The following is a 20,052-nucleotide window of genomic DNA, read 5'->3' as shown; positions in this document are numbered from 1 at the left end:
GTGCATATTTTATAGCATCCTGTAACAGTTACAGGAGTGAAGCACAAACCACGTCCTGCCTCACTGGTGCTGGGGGAACTGGTAGTCCTGGAGGGCAGCACAGGCAGGAGCCACCTCCCAGGCTGCAGCTGTAAGAAAAAAGTGAGACTGGGGAGAGGAACTAGAAATAACCAGAGAACGGGGAGAGGAAGAGTGTGGCTCACCAGAGATATTGCAACCCAGCCCCAGGCTGGTGTGTTTGCTTCTGGGGTGGGTCTGTTCAGCTGAATGTGGTTCCTGAAGGAACAAAGATCAAGTTCCTGGTAAGGCTGGGTCATGGCAGAGTTGCCTGTTTTTAGGAGGACTGTAAACCAAGTCAGTGCTCTGTCGGGGATCCCAGTGCCTGTAAACCATGCCAGCCTGGGGCCGTCACTGTCCTGTCTCCAGGGAAAAGCTTACAGCTTCCCCATGCTGCTGCCAGGTGGTTGGTGCCTCATCCCTTTTTCCTCCAAGCACCATGGGAATATTTGTGTCTAGCGCCCTTTGGCTTGTTGCAGCTGAAAGAGAGCACTTGTCCCTGCTCTGTTGTGGTGTGGGGAGGGCACTTGTCCAAGCTCCAGCCCAGGTCTTTGTCGTACTCAGCAGCCTCTGACTCCTCCGCAGGAGCAAACACAGTCCTGGCAGGGGCTAAGGCAGTCCTGTGCTTTCAGAGCTCCCTGAGCCATCTCGGGTTAAGGCTAAGCCTAGAACACCGGCCTGCATGCAGCATTTCATTTCCCAGCAAAGCAATTTAAAGCTTCATTCCTGGGAAAAGATGTTTCTTGGTAGCGGGAAACCATCTCACTGTCCCATCGGTTTCTGGCCATGTACTGCAGTGCCTTGGCTGCTTACATCCTTGGAAACAGGGGGTTTGCAAAACATTAACTAAAGCCCACCAAAACAGGTCGGTAGCCTTCAGTCTCTGTTTGCAGATAAAGTGAGTGACCTCAGCCAGGTGACACAGACAAGGTGACCCCTGGGGACAGCCAAGAATGCCTCTGTCCTGCATGCCTTGGGCTGCGCAGCTGACCCTGGCTTAACTCTGCCTTCCTCAGCTGGTGACAGATCCCAGCCCGTCTGGGGATCAGTGTGCCAGGGAGGTGGACCTGCTCACCATGATCCACTGCTCAGTGTAATCCACTGCTCAGCACCCCTGTCCCAAGCACAGCCCTGCTCTAGCAATCCTGCTTCTCCCCAGAGCTTCCCAGGCTGAGCTAATTTCCAGCTGGATCTGTTCCCTGACCCAGCCCCCCGGAGACTTACTGGCACAGCAGGGTGGCTGCGCTGTCAGACACCCCTTTCCATGGGAGCCTTTGCTTTGTTCAGCTTGAAGTGTCCGTGGAACCAGCCCTGGGTGATTTCTACTGCAGCACAGGGCACACGGGTCCCTCCAGCCCAGGGGCCAAGGGAAAACCATCCTTACCAGCAGCTGTTTGAATGTTTCATAAATCTCTCCTGCTGCAAGATAAACCCAAGGCTCTTTGCCCTTTCCCTGGGGATAAGGAGAGGGGTTATTCCTCACCCTCTGCAAGAAGAGACTTTTCTCACACTTCCACTTATTCCCTGTAAACAGACACAGTGTGGCCTCTTTTACCCCAGGGACTGTCCCTCCAGTCACTCCTGCTGCTTCTGTGTGCCTCAGCCAGGAGGGGACCAGTCTCTTGGCAAAGCCACCTTCGGTGACAAACAGAGGATGTAAGTCCAATTTTGCAGGTTCATGTGCTGCCCTTTGGAGGCTACGACTGATGTTTGCTTGGTTTTGTCCCCTCTGCAGTCACCTGCCAGGACAAGTGCCCTGCAGTTAAGGTGAACATCTGCCTGTGCCCCATCACCTCCCAGCCCCCTCTCCACCTTCCCCCTGGCACATCCAGCCCCGATGGCATCTCACTGGTTCACCTCGGTGCTGCCCTGTGGTGTGACCAGGGCAGTATCCTCCTGAAATGCTCCTCTGACAGCTTTGTGCTGCAAAAGAGGCAGAGCTGCCCACCAGTCTGGGCTCAGCCATGTGCACTGGGAGCTAGCACCCAGCAGGTTTCCCCAGGGCTCAAGGTGAGCCTTGCAGCTTGACCAGAGGCCCTGGGAAGGGTACAGGGTGCACTAACATACTCCAGTGAGTATCAGTGGAGAGAGGAGTGCCTGCAGCAGCCTGCCCTCCCTGCTGAGCAAGCCCTGGGTGCTGGGATATGGGCCTGTACCCCTGCCAGGCTCTTTCTACAAGCCCCACTGCTCACATGCACCTTCACCGATGTACAACGAAAGGCTCTTTCCCTTGTGAACAAAAGGGACCAGACAACCTGGGGACCAACAAGCCCCAAGAAGCCTTCTGCTTCCTTCCAGCATGGGCAGCAGTACCCCCCAAGTTCAGGGGGAGGCTCCCCAAGCCCCTCGCACCAGATGGCTAACCCCTGCCCCAAGTGGTCCAGTAGCCTGTTAAAGCCCATCAGCTGGGAATGAGGGCTGATTCCCAGCACCCACATATGGTTTCTGGGCAGCACAGCCGCAGCCCATATGCCGTTACAGGCATCAGCTCAGCAGGTGCTGAGCACACAGCTGACACCCTGTATTTTCCATGTTCTAGCTTTGATTTTACAAGGCCAGCACTGCCCATACATCAGTCCCGACTCATGGCTCACCCAGCTGGTGCAGAGGACGCAGCAGCCATGTAACTCCAGCTCTGCAAGGAGGTTCTTCCTGGGTGCTTGGGTGCATTTGCTTCATCATCAAGGTTAGTGTGGATTAAGCCATTCTACAGCTGCTACTGGAGGCCAGCTGTAGGTGCTGGCAGCATCTCCCCATGCATTTCTGGCTGGGCAGACTTCCCATGCCAGAAAGACTTTCTTCATGCTTGGAGTGAAAGGTCTCTGTAATCATGACTGAAGCAAGACATGGTCCCTACTTCAAGGCTGGACTTTTGCCCAGGGCTCAGTGCTATCAACTCCCATGGTCATTTCCCCCGCCCCAGTCTCTTTTCTTAAAAGCCTCAAATAGAAGAGGTGTGCTCAGCTAGGAATGTCTAGGCCCTGGTTCAAGCTCAGTATGGTTTTAGTCTCTTGAGCTGGCTGCAAAAAAACTCAGAGACTTCTGAACCCCACAGAGCCAAAAAAGAGGAGGCAAAGAATAAAATGTCCCTGATCTCTGTTGAAACTCTGAAAAGAAAAAGCTAGCAGCAATCTTTCAAATCCTTGGAGACAGCAGTGCTGCCCACACCCCTTGGAGGCAGCCAGGTCATAGCAATGGTCAGGATGACTCTTCGCAAACCCAGCCAGGAGCAGGACAGGGGTCAGTATATTTGCAAGTCTCAAGCTCTGTGCATGGCTGGAGCACTGCCCTCCTCCTCCTCTCACAGAGGGTGCGCATGGCACCCACCTGCTCTGCCACAGGGGCTTCAGAGAGCACTGGCTTTGTCCCCCTTGTTTTGTCCTGCCCTTGCTCCTTTGCTGCAAGCTCCATCCCTGGGGGAGCAGGGGGCACCCAGGCCATGGCTAACGCTGCCTCTTGCCCTCTGCTCAGCACAAAGCCAGCTCCCACCCACCTTGCATCATCCCTTTTGCTTCTTTCCATGACCCATGCCACAGTGGCAGAGTGGGGCCCCAGTTAAGCACTCCCAGCTAAGGTCTAATCCCTCTGCCTATTTTTAAAACCCCATCCTCGTTCCACTCCTTTGTACCCAAATGTGGAACAAAGAATGAGCCATCCTTCCCCTGAGCCCCCCTGCACAGAGGCGCTGCTCTCAATTCAGGCACTGACCCCACAACTTTCTTGGTGTGACAAATGTGCTTAACAAAAGGCAACAGCCCTGTCCCCCAGCACAGCGGCCATGGGGAACAGCAGAGATAGCACAGTCCCCTCACACTGGCCATTTGCCCCAATTGTGTGGGAGGCTGCTTCATCTCTGGTGCATCCTCCTTGTGCTTACTCCAGCCTGCTTCTCCCCTCTGCATTACACTTGCTGTTGCAGGAGCACAGTGCTCCTGCTGAGCAGGGAGGCCAGGGCTCTCCCCATTTCTGCTGCGGAGAGGGGAATGTGAAAGCAAGGTATAAATATCCACGAAGATTAGCGCTTGCACAGCACTCTGCCCTGGGAGAAAGTGTTGAGTGTCACCCACAGCCCACATTCCCTTTCTCTCCACTCCCCAGCTGCCCCTCCTGTTCCCAGCCCTGGGTTCACAATCTCTGCAGCCAGCACTTTGATTTCATTCCTCCCTCCACCCCCATTCCCTCTTGAAAGGAAGAAAATAATAGAGCCTTTGTTGGGTCACTGCGGCACAGACATCAAGCAAGGAGCCGCACAGGGGTAAGGGGCTGCCGGGCACAGCCGCCTGCCTGGATTATGGCATTCCTGTGCCTTCGGCTCAGGGGAAGTCAATCCTGCACCCCATGGTGTGTAAAGGGACCCTGGGCTTGCCGACACACACAAAAAAAACAGCCAAACAAAAAAATCCTCCACACTCACACTGCTGACTTCTCCCACTTTTATGTAAATTAATATTAATAGCTCCTCAAGTTTGGTTTCTGTACAGATATATACAAATAGGAAATAGTTTCATATTTACATCATTAAGTTAATTAGGCTCTATAAAAAAAGAACAGCTTTCCACATTAGTGTCATATGTACAGACAGCAGAGGTGAGCTCACGTCCTTGCCGCGGTCACATTGACAGTGTAATGTACACTAACCATTACCCCCGGTCCCACAGGCAATTAGCCCCGCACAGGCTGGGCACAGACGGGCAGCGGGCATGAGTGTTACAAGCAAAAGGATCCCGCTTTGGGCTTTTTGCTCTCCGGGACCCGGCAGGGAATAGCATTTGTTTCTCATGAGGCACACAGGTACCACAGCGTCAATTTGTGTAATGTACACTACCAGCGCTCTGTGGGTCCCATGGAAGGCACAAGACTGGCACAGATCTCACGTTCGAGTTGGTAGATGCTCTGCACGGCTTCTCCCAGGCGCTCCTTGACAGTGCACATCTACAGCAGCACGAGGCTGGTCCAGTCCTGGAGGGGCCGAGTCCTTCGGAGAGCCCCAGTGTGAGCGGACAGACCCAGCCCGGGGTCACACGATGCTGGCCAGTTCTGTGTTGTCCGACTCTGAGCTGCTGTTGCTCTCCTCCCTGGGAGCAAAGGGTTGGGGAGAAGGCAGGGAGTGAGCCATGGAGCAAGGCTTGCCACCGAGCAGACCTCTGCCTTGGAGCCGCCGAAGGGCTTGAGAGGGATGGCACCACCTTGCGCAGTCCCTAAATGAGTTTTCTTTAGCAATTGGGGCGGCTTCCCTGTTGATCTCAAACACTTTACGCCATCTTTTTGGAAGCTGGGATTGGGAAAACAAGCCAGCCCTTCCTCACCCCACCATCCACGGGGCTTGGAGGATTCCTGGACAAGTCACAGTGTGTCCCAACCTGTCTGGGCCTGATCCTGCTCCCACACACCCTGCTGGCACACCGTGTGCTTCCTACCTCCGTAGCACAAGCTGACACTCACCTTAAGTCCTGCAGGGCTTTCTTGTTTTTCCTCCGCTTCTCCTCATCAATGGGGTATAGCTTGAACAGGAGCAGCCCCAGCAGGATCAGCGCCACCGGCACAGCCGACACCAGCATCTTCAGGGTGAAGTTCACATCGTTGGGCTGGGAGCAGCCCCGGGTCTGGTACCCTGCAAAGCTGTGGACAGAAAGGGACCTTCAGGCGAAGGAGTTTCTAGGAGGCAAACCTGTCCCTGCGGGGAGAGGTTCGTGGACCCACAGCTGGATTTAGACCCCGCACCTCCCTCCCAGCCCTTGGGAAGCAGAGATGCCTGGATGCGGAGGCATCAGGCTGGCCTGCCTCCCTCCCTCCTCCTCAGCTCCCACGCAAAAACTCACTCTAAGCTGAGTGTGGAGATGCCCAGGGAGACCCCAGAGGTGAACTTGGTGAAGAAGACATAGAAGGAGAAGAAGATGGCTTCATGGCCATGGGAGTTGGGGTGCTGCAGCTTGAAGTCATCTATGACATCTGGGAGCATGGACCTGCGTGGAGAACGGGATGGTGAACACTAGGACTGAGCCAACAAAGCATCTCCTCTCCCTGCTGAGAGGATTTCCCTTCAAGAGCCCCATCTTGGGCTGAAAACATCACGAAAAGGCCTCCCAAGGATTTCTAACCACTCCAGCAGGCCCTGGAAGCACCTTGCCCAGCTCTCAGGGTGCAGTGCTGAGAGCACCAGGACCTCACACTCACCAGGGCAGGAGGAAGGCAGCAGCGACACTGATCCCAGCTGCAACAGCCACGATGTAGGTGATGATGAGGTTACTGTCCAGGACGGCCACCATGATGAGGAATGGGATGGCAGACTGGATAGGGGACAGAAACCAGCTTGTGTCAGCAGTGCCTGACCCAGACTCCTTGGCCTTTCCCCTTCCCTCCCGTGCGTGCCAGCCCTCCAACCACAGGGATGGCCAGGGAAGCAGCAGTGCAGCCTTCCTCCCAGAGCCCCGCAGCAGCCATTTCTGCTGGCCTTGGCCACATCCATGACAGCACAAATAGCAGGATGAGGGACAGGCACCAAATCATCATCATCAGCTGCCCCTGCTCAGCTCCAGGTCCTCTCCAGGGGGGCACAGCTCTGCTCATCCCATGTGGGAAACACCATCCTCACATGCATCTCTGCGCTCGAGGGGACCCACTCACCGACATGCCCACGTAGACAGCCGTCTTCTTCCCAAAGCGGGTAAGGAACCACTGCCAGAGGGGAATGGTCAAGGTGGCCGAGAGCTATGGGAAGAGAAGAGGGTCATGGTGTCACTTGCTGGCCAGGCTCTTCTCTGGGGGAAAAGCTCTGCCCAGCAAGCAGCTCCTGGGCACGGCCTCCTCCATCACATTTCCAGCTTTTTCCAGCACCTCCGATTTCCACACGCTCCCAGGGCTGGCACGCAGCCACGCTGCCTGCTCCTGCCCTCATCCCATCCCTCGCCTGCCTCCACTCCCAGGAAGGAGAGCTTGTAATTGGAGCGGGTGTATGGGGCCACCTCCTTCCCTGGTGAACAGCACGCTGGCACAGCACCCGGCACCACCAGCCTCAGGGCACCCATCAGGTGCCAGCACACCTGCCCCAACAAGGGGAGGACCAGACTTGATCCTCAGTGCCGGGAAAGGACCTGAACTTGTCACTGCTGCCCGCACACAGCATGGCCGAGAGCCAGGCTCTGTGGGGACCTTGGCACCTTGGACCTCTCCACCCCATTGAGCAGGAAGGGTGGGAAGGGCTCCCAGGGATGAGGCAAGCTGGAAAGGGCTCTCAAGGAGCTGTTTTGCTCCATCTTCCTGGCAGTAAACACTGAGATCTTTTTCTCGAGGCGGGGGGGAAGGGAGATAGTGGCAGGATTTGGACAAAAGGCCCCCACGGCTCCTGGTCTCCCCCATCTCTGGCTGCCTTCACACAGGAACAAAGGCCTTGCTGTTCCTGCCAACCCGCCTGGCCTTTGCAGGACATTTGGCAGCTCCTCTCCCCCTCCTCCTCCCAGGGGACCTTCGGTCACTGTCCCCACAGCAGACCATCGCAACCCCACAGCCTCCCTTCCCCTCAGCCCACAGAGAACCCATCCCATGCCAGCTCCTGGGGAGGACCCACAGGATCCCACAGCAAGCATCCCACTGCAGTCCCGGCCCCGAGGGGCTCCAGGACAGGGCTATACGCACCATGATGGCCAGGAGGATGTTCTGGAACTCATTGCGGAAGCCCAGGGTGTAGGTGCAGAAGAGGGCAAAGTTACCCTCCAGCAGCTGCAGAGAAGGCAAACAGTGGTTGGGGGGGGGACACAGACACCCCAGCCATGCTGGAGGGATGTGCTCCTCCTCACAAGGCTGCACCCAAAGCATAAGCAGGGAAAGAAAGCAGCCATTCACCGACCCATCCGAGGCCACGAGGCCGCATCCTTCCTCTCTGCCTGGGGCAGCTCCGGCTCATTGAGCTGCCACCTCACATGCTCCCAGCCCGCTGGGATCCTTTTTGGGCCCTACGCTGCTTGTCCCCCAGCTATCTCCAAGCTGTTCTGCTGCCGTTCCCTCTCCCCAATCCTTCAAGCCCGGCTGTGCTTACCATGAAGGCTAGCGAGGTGAAGAGGAAGCCGGCGATGAGTTTGATGTAGGCACTGTGGTTCATCACCAGCTTCAGCCCCTGGAAGAAGGAGACAGGCTCATCCGACTGGAGCTCAGAGGACTCTGGGGAGCAGAGCAAATCAGCCCATCGTTAGACCCGCTGAAACAGCACCCTTGGGTGCAAGGGATGCAGTGCCTCACGCCTGCTGCTGAGCACCCTGCACAAGCCCCTGCCCACCTACAGCATCCCACCTCAAAGGAGTGAGGGTAATGCCTGCAGGGACACCCCTGCCCTCACGCAGGGGTCCCTCAGCCCCACGGAGGGGAGAGGATGGCCTGGTAGATTCACCCAGGATAAGCAGAGCTGGTCGCAAAGCAGAGAGGGAAGGACAGGAACTACTGGACTTTGGATATCACCTCACCCCGGGATGCCCTAGCTGGCACTAGCAACCTTGGCCAGCCAAAACTGTGCAAGATAACATTTATCTCTGACAGTGCAGAGCAGAGAGCTAAGTCCTCAGGGCTGTGCTGTAACGTACCCTGGGGATGCTCTGGCCTTCTGCCCACAGTGCTGCCCTTCTGCAGCGCCTTCCCCATGCCCCTGTACCCAGACCTCAGCTCTACCTGCCCCTCTCTGGGGCTTGACCCACAATTGAGGGCCCAAGAGCTCAGCCAGGGTCCTGGGAAGCCCCTGGCAGGAGCTACAGCATTTCCACAAGATCAGAGTATTCCAGCATGTCTCAAGCCTCACCTCTCTTCTCCCGCACGCCCACCGACAGGATCAGGGCGCAGAGGATGTAGAGTCCCCCGATGACCCCCGCAGCAATCATGTAGGCATTTCTCTGTGCAAGGGAGGGGAGTGGTGAGGGAGGGGGCTCATCCCAGGAGCCAGCCCGATAAAAAAGGCAAGGAGAGTGGGACAGGGGCTGCGAGCAGGTCCCCCGGCTTACCGTGTCTGTGAGTGACCCAGTGTCATGGGTCATGTTTAGCTCCTCCATGGCCACCGAGGAGTTGGTCTTGCCGATGAAGAGGGGGCTCTCGATGCAGGGAGTAACCACCTTGCCCACAATCTGGCCCTGGATGGCAGTGCCCAGCACAGTGCCCAGCACTTCCACCGTCATGCCTGGAGGGAGAGGCCAGCGGGACTGAGCACAGCCCTTGGGCTCCCAGGGCATGGGTGCAAAACCCTTCTCCACAGCAGAGCCTCCCCAGCTGCTATTCATTCCCCTTCACCAGGAGAAATGAGCCAGCTCAGCTCTCCTACAGCTCCCTCCAAATCACCAAGAGGTAAAGCCACAGGGAAAGAGAGTGTCTGCTGGGGAAACTGAGGCAGGGAGAGAGGCCAAGACTTGGTCATGCTGCTCCCACTGCTGTATGACAGAGCAGAAGGAAAGACACAGGAGCTCAGATCCCCCATCATCTGCTCCAGGCACTTGGCCATAACAGGGACCACCTCCCCATCAGCCCAGCTCTCGCTGGATTAGACAAGGATGTCTGCTGGAGGAGCCAGGGAAGAGGAATGGGAAGAGCTTGACCAGCTGCAATTCAAGCCCTGAACAATGTTCACCACACACCATGCTTGGGGATGCCAAGCCTTTTCAGCAAGGCATCTGGAGGAGGATCATGCCCCAGCAAGAGCTGCAGCAAGAGCTGAGCACCGGCTGCCCCCCATCCACGTCAAGGAAGGGAAGGAAATACTCTTACGGTAGGCAGTGGCCGAGTCCCGCTCACTCTGCTCCCTGCTGATGAACATGGTCAGCGCTGAGTAGGGCACGTGGAAGCACTGCAACGGCACAAGGGGAATTAGCTCAGGGATGGGAACCTGCCCCTCTGCATAGCTCAGCGAGGTAAAGGCAGGGATTTGTCCTCTCCATCCCTCACCCACCAGCCCTGGTGTGTGCAGAGCCCAACTCACCGTCACAAGAGTCTGGAAGATGCAGTAGAAGACGAGGTACCACATCACTTGGCCTCTGGAGATGTCCGGCACAAACCAGATGAGGAAGTAGGAGATGACGGCAAATGGGGTGGAGAAGATGATCCTTTGGGAAGACACAGTGTTAGCCTCGCAAGCACACAGCGCTTGGGTAACCCCACCGGCCCAGCTCTCCCTGCTGCCACAAGTCCAGTGAGCTTCAGGCATCTGATTTTGGGGACTCCTGAGCTGCCCCAGGGGTGGCCCACCCTGCTCCAACACTTGGACAAGAGGTGGTTGCCACAGGGGTGATTCAGACCACTGGGCTGAAGGCAGCAGCTCAGGTCTTACAGGATGGGAAGTGGAAGAGCTGACTCAGACTTCCAGAGAAGAGCTTTATTTGCAAAAACAGACATCCCTACTTTGATGGAAGTGATTGATCTGCTCCTGCCTTTGGCTTCCATCCCTGGCCCCAACCTGTCCCCCAGGCAGCACTGCTGTGTGTTCAGCAGTGTGTAATCACCTCCCTCATCCTGGCAAGGGCTGGGGACCAGCCAGGTAGCACAGCCAAGCAGCTCAGCAGCCAAATGCCTCTCACCAGCTTGGCTTTGCTGCCAGCCCCCCCTCCAAGCCCTGGTCCCGGGGTCACCTCCATTTTACTGGCAGGGATGGGGCAAACCACCAGCCAGCGGCAGGCTGGCTCCTTCTTCCACCCCTGCCCCCGGAGCTGTGGGCACAGGGACATGGGACGCAAAGCACAACAGAGGATCAGAGGGAATTGCTCAAGCGCTGGGCCTTGGCAGCAGTCCCAGCAGGACTGGCTGGTGAGGGTGATCACAGCGGGAAGCCACCCAGAGCATCTCTCTGCTTCATCCAGCGCATCTCATAACCCTTCTGCTACAACCCAGACAGGGAACAGCTCTACCCTGCACCAGCAGTCCAAAGACACCACGAATACCCAGATCCTCCATCACTTGGGAAGGCACAGGAGGAATTCCTCCTCCTGGAGGGATGCAAGCCAGGTATTAAGGTTATTTCCACATCTGTTTAGGAGACTGATTTTGCCTGGGGATTTGCAAGCACCCTGCAGTCCACAAAATACTGGACAGGGGCTGCATCCTGGAACGAAGCCAGCAGAACCGGACATGGGACACAGCCACACATGGTCAGCCCTGGCCCTCCGCCGCTCTGCTGCCAGGGTACAGCGAAATCTTTCCGTCCGGGCTGACGTACAGGACGCAAAGTTTAAATTTAAAGTTGGGGGGGATGGGGGAGGAGAATGAGAAACCAAATCTCCATGGATGGAGAGCCGGCAGAGGAATTGCACAGGACCCAACACATGCACATTTTTCCATGAGCACGTCACCCGGCAAGGGGGAGGAAAGGGGCGAGCCAGCTCCAGCCACTCCTCTGCCGCGCGCTTATCGCCACATGCATACGTGGAGCCAAGGGAAATTTTAAATGAGTCACGGCAGCCGCGCGGCGGGAACCACGTCACGCTCACGCTGGGTGCCAGCATGTTGCGCGTCAGATGCGGCAATCCCCCGCGGGCCCACCCTGGCACCGGGACCGGGGTGCTGAGCCCTGGCCAAGGCTGACCCACAGCTCCTGGCAATGGCAGAGAAGTGACTGAGAGTTACCCCTGACCGAGGCCGAGGTGATTAAGACGCTCTCGGAGGAGGCCGCCGCCGTGACGCGCTCGCCCGCTCATTGGCCGCAGCGCGATGGTGTGTTCCTTTGTGCCATGGCTTGCACACCCCTTCCCAGCCTGGCGGTTAACTGTTTGCAAACGGCTGCTGCCCCGAAGAAGGAAGGTCAAAGCTGGGGCTCTTCAGTCACCAACACATCAAGGAAAAGTTTAGTCACCAGGAAGTCTGGGGTGATCAAAGAAACGGGGATCTGCTCAGGGCTGGGGACAGAGTGGGGTCGCTGAGGCTGGGGGGAGAGGAGGAGGCAGCTGGTGGATGAGCTGCTGGGACAAAATGTGCCCAAAAAGTGTTTCAAAAAGAAAGAACTGAAACGGTGACAGCACTCAGGGAAGGTCTCCTCTCCCGAGGAGCCGGAGCAGCCCCAAGCTTTGAGCTAGAGCCAAGCTAGAACTGCCGGCAGCCGGCTGGGGCTTGGCCTCGCAGATTAGACACTTCAGAGCCCAGCAGAAACTTTGGGCAATAAACCCTCGCACACAGGGGAGTTACACAGAGTCACCTCACGGGTGCTGAGGGTTGGGGTCAGGCAGCAGCCTCAGAGATCACCCCGCAGTGCCTGCAGCTCCTGGCTTTGCACACAGGGAAACTGAGGCAGCAGCAAGCAGCTCTGCAGCCACACCAGCCTGGGGCTGAGCAGCCCCCACACAGGCGACGAACCCCGAGTTCAGGAGGTTTAAACTCAGCTCGACTGCATCCAAATTGGACTCGGCAGGTTGCCTTTGAGCCATGTACAATAGCGGCAAGCTCCTCGCAGCCGGCTGCCCCAGCGCAAGTCAAAAGCTCTGGCTAATTTTAACGAAGCAGGAGCCGTTTGGAGGAATGCAGCTGCTTCAATCCCCCCACCCTGCCTCGAAGATGAGAAATTACAGAGAGTGGAGCCGTGGTGGCCATCCGAGCACACGGCTATCCTGCACAGCCCTGCCTGCACGCCCAGGCGGCTCCGCGCAGGCAGCCTTGCTCTAATCTCCGGACCCCAGACCCTGCCACATGTGCGGCTGTAGAAAAACTATTTCAGGCCATGCGTGGAGCCTGGCTTTAACAACAGCCGACTGCCACTGCCCAGAGCTATTCCAGGAAAGGCCGGAAGCAGAGGGTATAATCTGCGGGGGAAAGGACGGCATCCCTCTAATTCCACTCCCCCCCCATGCCCACGCTCTCGGCTGCATTGTATTTCAGCAATCCCGCAAGCTCCCAGGATGTGGGTTATTTTAGCACCACGACATGCCACCATGTCCGCACTTAGGCATTAGCACGCTGCAACGCCCCGTGTCCCGCACAGGGCCAGGTGTTTACGGATGTCCTAACTCTGCCCTCAGTGCAGGCATTGAGCCCTTTGGGGCTCTGCAAACCCCGTCCCATCTCCTCCAACTCCCTTCTGCACCCCTTCGCTCAGCACCCTGCTCCCAAGGGCAGCAGGAGCGCCCGCAGCAGACACCCAGATCCATGACAGCTGTTTTCCTGCCAGAAGAGCATCCTCGTGACTGTCAGCCGGCACCCCACCACCGCGCATCAACTGCACACACCCCCGTCCCTCCTCCCTATGGGTGTGATGCCACCTGCTCTGCTGGCAACATGGCCCTGCCATCGGCCAGGGCTTAGCAAACGCCACAGGAACAAAGTCCAGCATGGGAGCAGCTCTCAGGGAGGCTGGAGCTGCTGCAGGTGCAGTGACATGGAGGACAGCCAGGACCACCTCATGCGGGGATGGTTTGGAACCAGTCAGAGTAACAGGCACAGACTTGAAGCCCCAGCTGCTGGCAGCACCTTGGGCTTTTTGGAGAACTTGGCATCTCACCTGGGTGAGATAGAGCATCAGCACATCCTGCACTGCAAACCTCATGCCAATGGAGACCCAAAGCTGACTGGGAGCGCTGTGACTCATCAGGTGGGGATGTGGGGTGCTACAGGCGGCTCTTACCAGGGCATCAGGCGGCCAAAGCGGGTCCATGATGTTTTGCTGATGAAGAAGCCCACCATGGGGTCTGTGATGGCATCCCAGGCTCGCCCCACAAACAGGATGATGGAGGCGTAGAAAGGGTCCAGCTGCCAGGAGAAGATCTTGTGTCAGGACATGCAAACCCCCGTGCCCCCAGCTGCCCTTCCTGAGCTCCTCGAGACCTTCCCAACTGTTCTGTGGCCCTGTCACCATTTGGGAGCAGGGGACCAGTCCATCAGCCTCTCCCCTTCATTCAGTGGGATTTGAGGCACGGTGACCCAGTCCCTCCCGGTGATGTCCCACCATGCTCTTTCCACACCAAACTCCCACACCTCAGCGTGGAGCTCCCAAAACCCACTCTGCAGTCAGCACAAGGGAGCCCCACGGGCACTTCTCCCCGTGCCTTCCCTCTCTATTTCACACCGACTCAAAACACTGTGGGTTCGCGGGACAGATCCCACAGGACCGACACCGTCGGCCCGTTTTTATCACCTGGGTAGCCCGAGGCACAGAGCGGCCGCACGGCTCCACGCGTGGGGCCAGCCCGGTGGAAACCCATGACCCTCGGACCCACGCAGGACCGCGACTCCTGCGTGACTGATACCCCCCCCTTCCCCATATGCATCCCAGCGAGGTACACCGCTTCCAGCGGGGATCGGGGCACTGGCAAGCCCCGGGCGCGCCCGCCCACCGGGGAAAGCGGCACCGGGGACCCCCCGGTCCCGGGTCCCGGTCTCCCCCCCCCCCGCCCCGGTTCCCGGCCATACCTGCGCCACGTCCAGGAGGTAGATCTGAAGAAAGAAGCCGAGCGCACAGCCCGTGATCTGGTAAGGGGCCCCCCCGACGGCGTAGCACAGCTTACTGCACACCGACAGCCGCTCCCGGTTCTCCTGCAACCGGACTCGGCGTTAGCCCCACCGGGAAGCTCCCCCCCCCTCCTCCGCGACCCGATATCCCCCTCCACCCCCTCACCCCCCCCCCCTTCCTTTGCCGGAGAAGCCGGTCCCGGAGCTCACCCTGCGGCGGGGCTGGCGGCAGGCGGCCGGCAGGAGCCCCCCGGGCCGGGCCCGCTCGGCGCCGCCGCCCCCGGCCATGCCGTGCGCGATGAATGGGACCGCGCCGCCGCCCGCGCGGGCCCTTGTACCGGCAGAACCCCGCCCCGGGAGGGGCCGCGCCCGACCCGCTCCCCGCCCCCCGGCCAGCAGCCTCCTCCTCCTCCTCTTCCTCCTCCTCCTTCTCCTCCTCCTGCCCCGGCTCTTCGTCCAGCCCCCGGCCGCTTCCCTCCGTCCTCCCACCCGCTCCGGCCCCATCCTTCCTCCATCCTTCATCCCTCCATTCTCCCATCCCTCACGCCCCCCCATCCCTCCATCCCAGCCCTTCCCTTTCTGCATCCCGTCCCTCCATCCTCCCCCCCACCAGGTGCCCCCATCGGTGGCAGAGGCCGAGCGAACGCTGCGTTGCCCTACGAAGGGTCAGGGCTGCGAAAGGCACCGTCACCCTCCCTGTCCCGTGGGTTCCCAGTGGCACCAGCCAGTGAGGCCTGGGGACTGGAGACTCTCAGTGCCAGCCCCAGCATGGCCCCACTCTTAACCCCCCTCCATGTGGGCCCAAAGTGAAGCAGGACCCCCCACCCCCAGCACTGGCGCCCATGGTCCCTGACTGCTGCACAACAGCTTTGGTGGGTGACAGTGGCTTCGGGGCTCCAGCACCTCTCCCTGGGCCACCTGCGGTGTCCCTTGTGCCAGACGGCCATGTGGACATCAAGCCCAGCACCTCTCGGCTGTGCTGGGTGCCATTTGCCTGCCAGCGGGCACACGTACGCCTGTGCCGGTTCCGTGTCACCACAGCGACAGACACCAACTCCGCTCAGCTCAGGCCACCAGGGTTCAAAGATCACCCTGAGATGTGCCATGAGATGGGGCTGCACAGCAGGGCTGAGCCAGCGCGGCACCCAGTGCCATCACCTGATTGCCACTTGGAGTTGGACTTGGAGCTGCCCTTACTTGGGGACAGGGATGGGCAGGCAGGACAGGCAGCTGGCACTGAGCAGGGACCTGGGATACAGCAGAGCCCAAGCGGGTGCTGGGGACGAGCGGGGCGGGTGGCCCTTGGCATGGAGCGGTGGCACAGCAGCTCCGGGCACTCCCTGGTTTCCGGAGCGCTGAGCTGGTGTCACTGTTGACTCAAGGTGTCTGGCCCCTCACACGTGTGCAGCAAGTTCCCCCGGTGCTGCCACACATCACAGCCCTGCGCCCGGCCACGCTGGGCTCAGAGATGCCACCTGCCAGGGACGGGGACCTGTGCGAGGCTTCAGGCTGTCCACATTTGTTCAGTGACACAAAATACCTTGAAGCAAGACGGGAACAAGGTGTGTGGGTGATGCCACTTGCCCGGCCAGTTTGGCAGAGATCTGCCTCGGGCTCCTTGCCCTGCTGTGCCATGCTGGCTTGGGTGCATCTGGCACCGGGCAGCCCCAGGACAGAAATCCTGGTATGAGCTGGAAGCCTCCCAGGTCCCCCAGGAGAAAGGAGCCTCGTATCGGGGATGGGTTTGTGCCTACGTCTGCTGGCACACGTGTAATGAATTGGATGGGCTCTGCTCTCCCTGAGCATCAGAACTCAGGCGATGGGGACGAGCGTCATCACCCTGCACTGCAGTGAGCAGCACAAACGGTTTAAGGGGTCTCGGTTTCAGGGTCTGTGCTGCCTCCTGTGCTGGATGGTTGAGAGAAGTGTGTGGCCATGCTGTGAGGCTGCAGCCAGCTCGCTGCTGGCTCTGGGTGCTGGCATGGAGCGGAGGGCCCTGGACACCTTCTTGCTGGGGATGACCATGTCCCCGGGCAGCATCAATGCAGCCACTGGGGACATCCATGTGGATTCGTGTCCGTGCCTGAGCCTGGTCCTGCACCACCACAAAAGCAGAAGTTTGGGTACCCCAAAGTTCTCTGCTCCCCCAACACACGTAACCAGGGATCTGCCGGGGAGGCGTGTTTGAGTCAACACCCTCCAGGCTCCGTGCAGGACCCCTGCTCCGTGCCTCAGTTTCCCTTTCCACAGAGAAGGCCTCCTGTGCAGGAGCAGAGGGGAATCCCATGGTGACACTTGCCCACCCTGGAGGGACCGGGCTCCCCGGAGGCAGGGTAATCTTGTCCTCAGCCCCCCACTGTGTTTGGCCCCAGCTCTATTGCTCTGCTCCCTTTGTCCCAGGGGCTCCTCAGCTCCTGATGCTTTTGGCATTCCTATCCTTGAGCAAAGCGCTGAGAAACTGCCTCCTGGGCAAACGCGGCTTTAGGGGAACAATGAGCCACCCTTTGTGTTGGAGATTGTGCAGAAAGACCACAGATAGGTGTAGCCCTGCCTTACATACGAAGTAGAAGAAGTAGAAAGAAAGACCAGGATTTCCCTGGATTAGGAGGATTTTCTCCCCCAAATCTGGTATTGCACAATTTCCGGTGGGGGATTTTAGACCTTCCTGCCAAGCAGATGTTCTGGGGGATCCTCACAGCAATAAATGAGCTGCCAAGGGCTGATCCTAGTGGGGATGTCAGTGCAGCAACTCCTGCCAGGCTTGGGGTCCCCAGGGACCCACATGTGGTTGGGGCTGGGCCACTCACCGGGTCAGCCTTGGCACCAGGACTAACTCAGCGTGATGGTCTTGCAGGCAAGACCAGAGCTCAAATACCCTCTGATGGTGATGCTACCCCATCCCGGCCTCCACATCCCGGAGCTTGGGACACCGTCGGGCTCCAGGGGTGACTCTTCAGGGGCTGGGACCCAAATGCTGGTCCTGCGGACCTGGTTCAGCCCCAGGGACATGGTTCAGCCCTGGAGACAGGGATAGGGATGGGGGTTGCTCCAGTGGATGATGGCTCTGCCATCCTGCCTACCACCCACGCGTCCCCACTGTCGCATATCCGGCACAGCCCGGAGCAGGAGCTGAGCAAGCGTGAGCACACCCGAAACCAGACAGCCCTGCCAGGCTGGGCCAGCCAGGACCGGGAGGACGGGTTTGGGGGCAAACGGCAGCACGTTGGTCCTAAAGCTGTTGGGGGGCCACGGGCTGCGGGCCAGCCTTGGTGTGACTCCCCAGCTTGGGGATAGTGCTGCCCTCACGCCGCAGAACTTCTCCAGGGCTCAGGGCATCTCCTGGCATCAGGCAGGGTGTGCTGGGGGCAAAATGGGTCTGGGGGGGGAGATGATAGTGCATTTTCCTCCCCCTTCTCTGGACTTCACTGCCTGCTAAATTCAGAGTGGGTGGCTGCACCCCTGGGAAACCGGGGCTGGTGAGACCCCGGGGCTGTGAGCACCATCCCCTACCCCGTACGTCTGGGCAGTATTTCATGGTGCTCCCGTACCCTGCAGGGACTTGAGCAGGCATTTTGCAAGGGCCTGGCCAGCCCCTGCGACCGCTGCCCGACAGCTTCACAGGGACAAAGGGGACACGCTGCACGGTAGCATGTGGCAGCCACCCTGTGCTGCCCACACCTCTTCCGTGTGGGACCCTGGGGAGCACGTCACAAGGCTGAGGGGAACAAGACGGAACCGGGATGTGATGGCATGGGGGGTCACAGCCTCTGCTGTCCCTGGGGATCCAGGAGCCCTGTGGGGACAGCAGGGTGGCTCAAAGGCTGCTGCCGCAGCGGGATGAGGACAGCCAGAGGCAGAGCCCAGCTCAGGCTGCCCCCAGGACAACTGTCAGGGTCAGGGTGGCTGTCAACCGTGGGGAAACACTTTGGGGCTGGAGCTTCAAAGTCCAGCCGTGCTGTCAGTGGGGATCCAAAGGGCATGGAGGTCCCAGGAACTGCTTTGTGTCATGTGCCGGAGCTGTGCCAGCCGCTGGCTGGGCCACTGCAGCTCCCGCGGAGCTGTGCCAGCGCCGGGGGCACGTGCTCGGTGCTGGCTGTCAAGATGTGCCAGCACCCTGCGACTGGGGGGGGCACGGCAAGGTGCTGGCCCAGCCCGTGGGCGGCCCCCCCAGCCCTGTCACCTGCAGAGACGCAGTCCTTGGGGCAGTCACCCACCCACCCCTGTTTGCGCAGCCGGCGCGGGCGCTGGCAAGAGGCTCCCGGATCCTGTTTGCCAAGTGCCTGGAGAGACTGGGATGAAAGCGCTGCGCGGGCCCTCCAGCCCTCTCCAGCGGTGCTTTTGCACCTTCAAAGCATCTGGAGCCCCTTGAAGCTGGGTCAAGCTCCTGCCTCACCCTGGGAAAAGCTGGAGAGTTCCCCGAAGCCAGCAGGGAGGGGGAAGGAGACGTGGCCGAGAGCTATAAGTTGTAAGAGCCTTTGCTCCTGTGCCCGGGGATGTGTTGGTGTTGGAGCAGGTGGTCTGGGGCAGTGCCAGCTCTGTCCCCAATCCTGACCCTCCATCCCTGCTGTGCCCAATGGCACTGGGGCAGGATGAACATCCGCAGCCCCCAGAGCAGCTCAGCCCCTGCCTTTAATGTTGACGGGGCAATTTGTTTCCTAAAAAGAGGACTTCACCCATGCTTCCCGGGGAAGGCGAAGGGATGGGAGCAGGAGGAACCTGGCTGGGGACTAGCCTAGGGCTCCCAACCTGCCTGGGGACTGGGGCCAACGCTGAGACCCGAGCACGAAGGGACCATCAACCTGGGCTCCTTGGGACTGTGTGGGTCCTGGAGTTCCTGCCCCAGCCCCACAGGCATGTGGCGGGGGATCGGGATGCTCTGGACAGACCAGGAGGGCATGTAGGGTGCTGCAGCCATCGTGGGGACCCCAAGGCACCCTTGTGGCCCCAGCCCCAGCCCCAGTCCCACCACCCTGTGCTGACCCAGATGCACGAAGCTGGCAAAGCTTTTTGCAAGCTCAGCTGCACCCCGAGCCAGCAAGGAAAGGGCTGAAGCAGCCCTGGGGCACCCCACATGCTCAGGGACCCTGGAGGACAGCCACCAACCAGCCCAGCGTCCACTACCAACCCTTCTCCTCTGCCTCCCCCGTGCCCTCCGCCGACTTCGCAATGGGGAAACTGAGGCACGGAGCTGTGCGCAGCAGCCAGCGCCGTTCCCCCGTCGGCCGTCCCCTACGGGGCCGGGGCTGCCCGGTGGGGTGTCCGTCCACCCCGTCCCGTCCTGTCCCGTCTCCCCGTTGCCCCACGCACGGTCGTTCCCCCACGGGCCCCCCCCTCGCATCCCGAGTCCCAGCAGGTGGCGCCCTGCGCCCGCCGGTGGCGGCGGCCGGAGCCCGGGACCGGGGTGGGGAGAACCGGGGGGGACCGGGGGGGACCGGGGAAAGGCTGTGCTGGGCAGCGCTGGGATGTGCTGGTTCATGCGGGGCTGGGCTGATCCATGCTGGGCTGTGCTGGTCCATTCTGGGCTGCACTGGGCTGTGCTTTGCTGAGCTGTACTGGGCTGTGCTGGTCCATGCAGGATCATGCTGGACTGTGCTGGGCTGCACT

General features: G+C 59.6%; 1 protein-coding gene across 1 annotated transcript; it reads right to left on the bottom strand.

The window, feature by feature from the left end:
• Positions 1-4,476: 4,476 nt before the first annotated feature.
• MFSD2A (MFSD2 lysolipid transporter A, lysophospholipid) lies at positions 4,477-14,808 on the bottom strand. The gene is made up of 14 exons (XM_069803082.1): positions 14,659-14,808; positions 14,410-14,532; positions 13,625-13,749; positions 10,004-10,127; positions 9,793-9,871; positions 9,039-9,211; positions 8,840-8,930; positions 8,090-8,211; positions 7,690-7,773; positions 6,682-6,765; positions 6,232-6,344; positions 5,877-6,020; positions 5,500-5,676; positions 4,477-5,132 (listed from the first exon to the last, which is right to left on the bottom strand). The coding sequence occupies exons 1-14, from the start codon at positions 14,734-14,736 to the stop codon at positions 5,075-5,077; spliced, it is 1,575 nt and encodes a 524-aa protein (XP_069659183.1). The 5' UTR covers positions 14,737-14,808; the 3' UTR covers positions 4,477-5,074.
• Positions 14,809-20,052: the final 5,244 nt, after the last annotated feature.

Source organism: Haliaeetus albicilla, chromosome 16, assembly GCF_947461875.1.
Source record: "Haliaeetus albicilla chromosome 16, bHalAlb1.1, whole genome shotgun sequence".
NCBI lineage: Eukaryota > Metazoa > Chordata > Aves > Accipitriformes > Accipitridae > Haliaeetus > Haliaeetus albicilla.
Note: the sequence above shows the minus strand (reverse complement) of the source record. Positions and strands in the feature narration are given on the sequence as shown.

Excerpts from the sequence above, each read along its gene's own strand:
- MFSD2A (XM_069803082.1), bottom strand. The coding sequence starts at position 14,736 with ATGGCCGGGGGCGGCGGCGCCGAGCGGGCCCGGCCCGGGGGGCTCCTG. Across the intron at positions 13,750-14,409 it reads ACCTCCTGGACGTGGCGCAG|CTGGACCCTTTCTACGCCTC; the intron begins GTATGGCCGGGA and ends TTCTCCTGGCAG. Across the intron at positions 8,931-9,038 it reads CTGGGTCACTCACAGACACG|AGAAATGCCTACATGATTGC; the intron begins GTAAGCCGGGGG and ends TCCCTTGCACAG.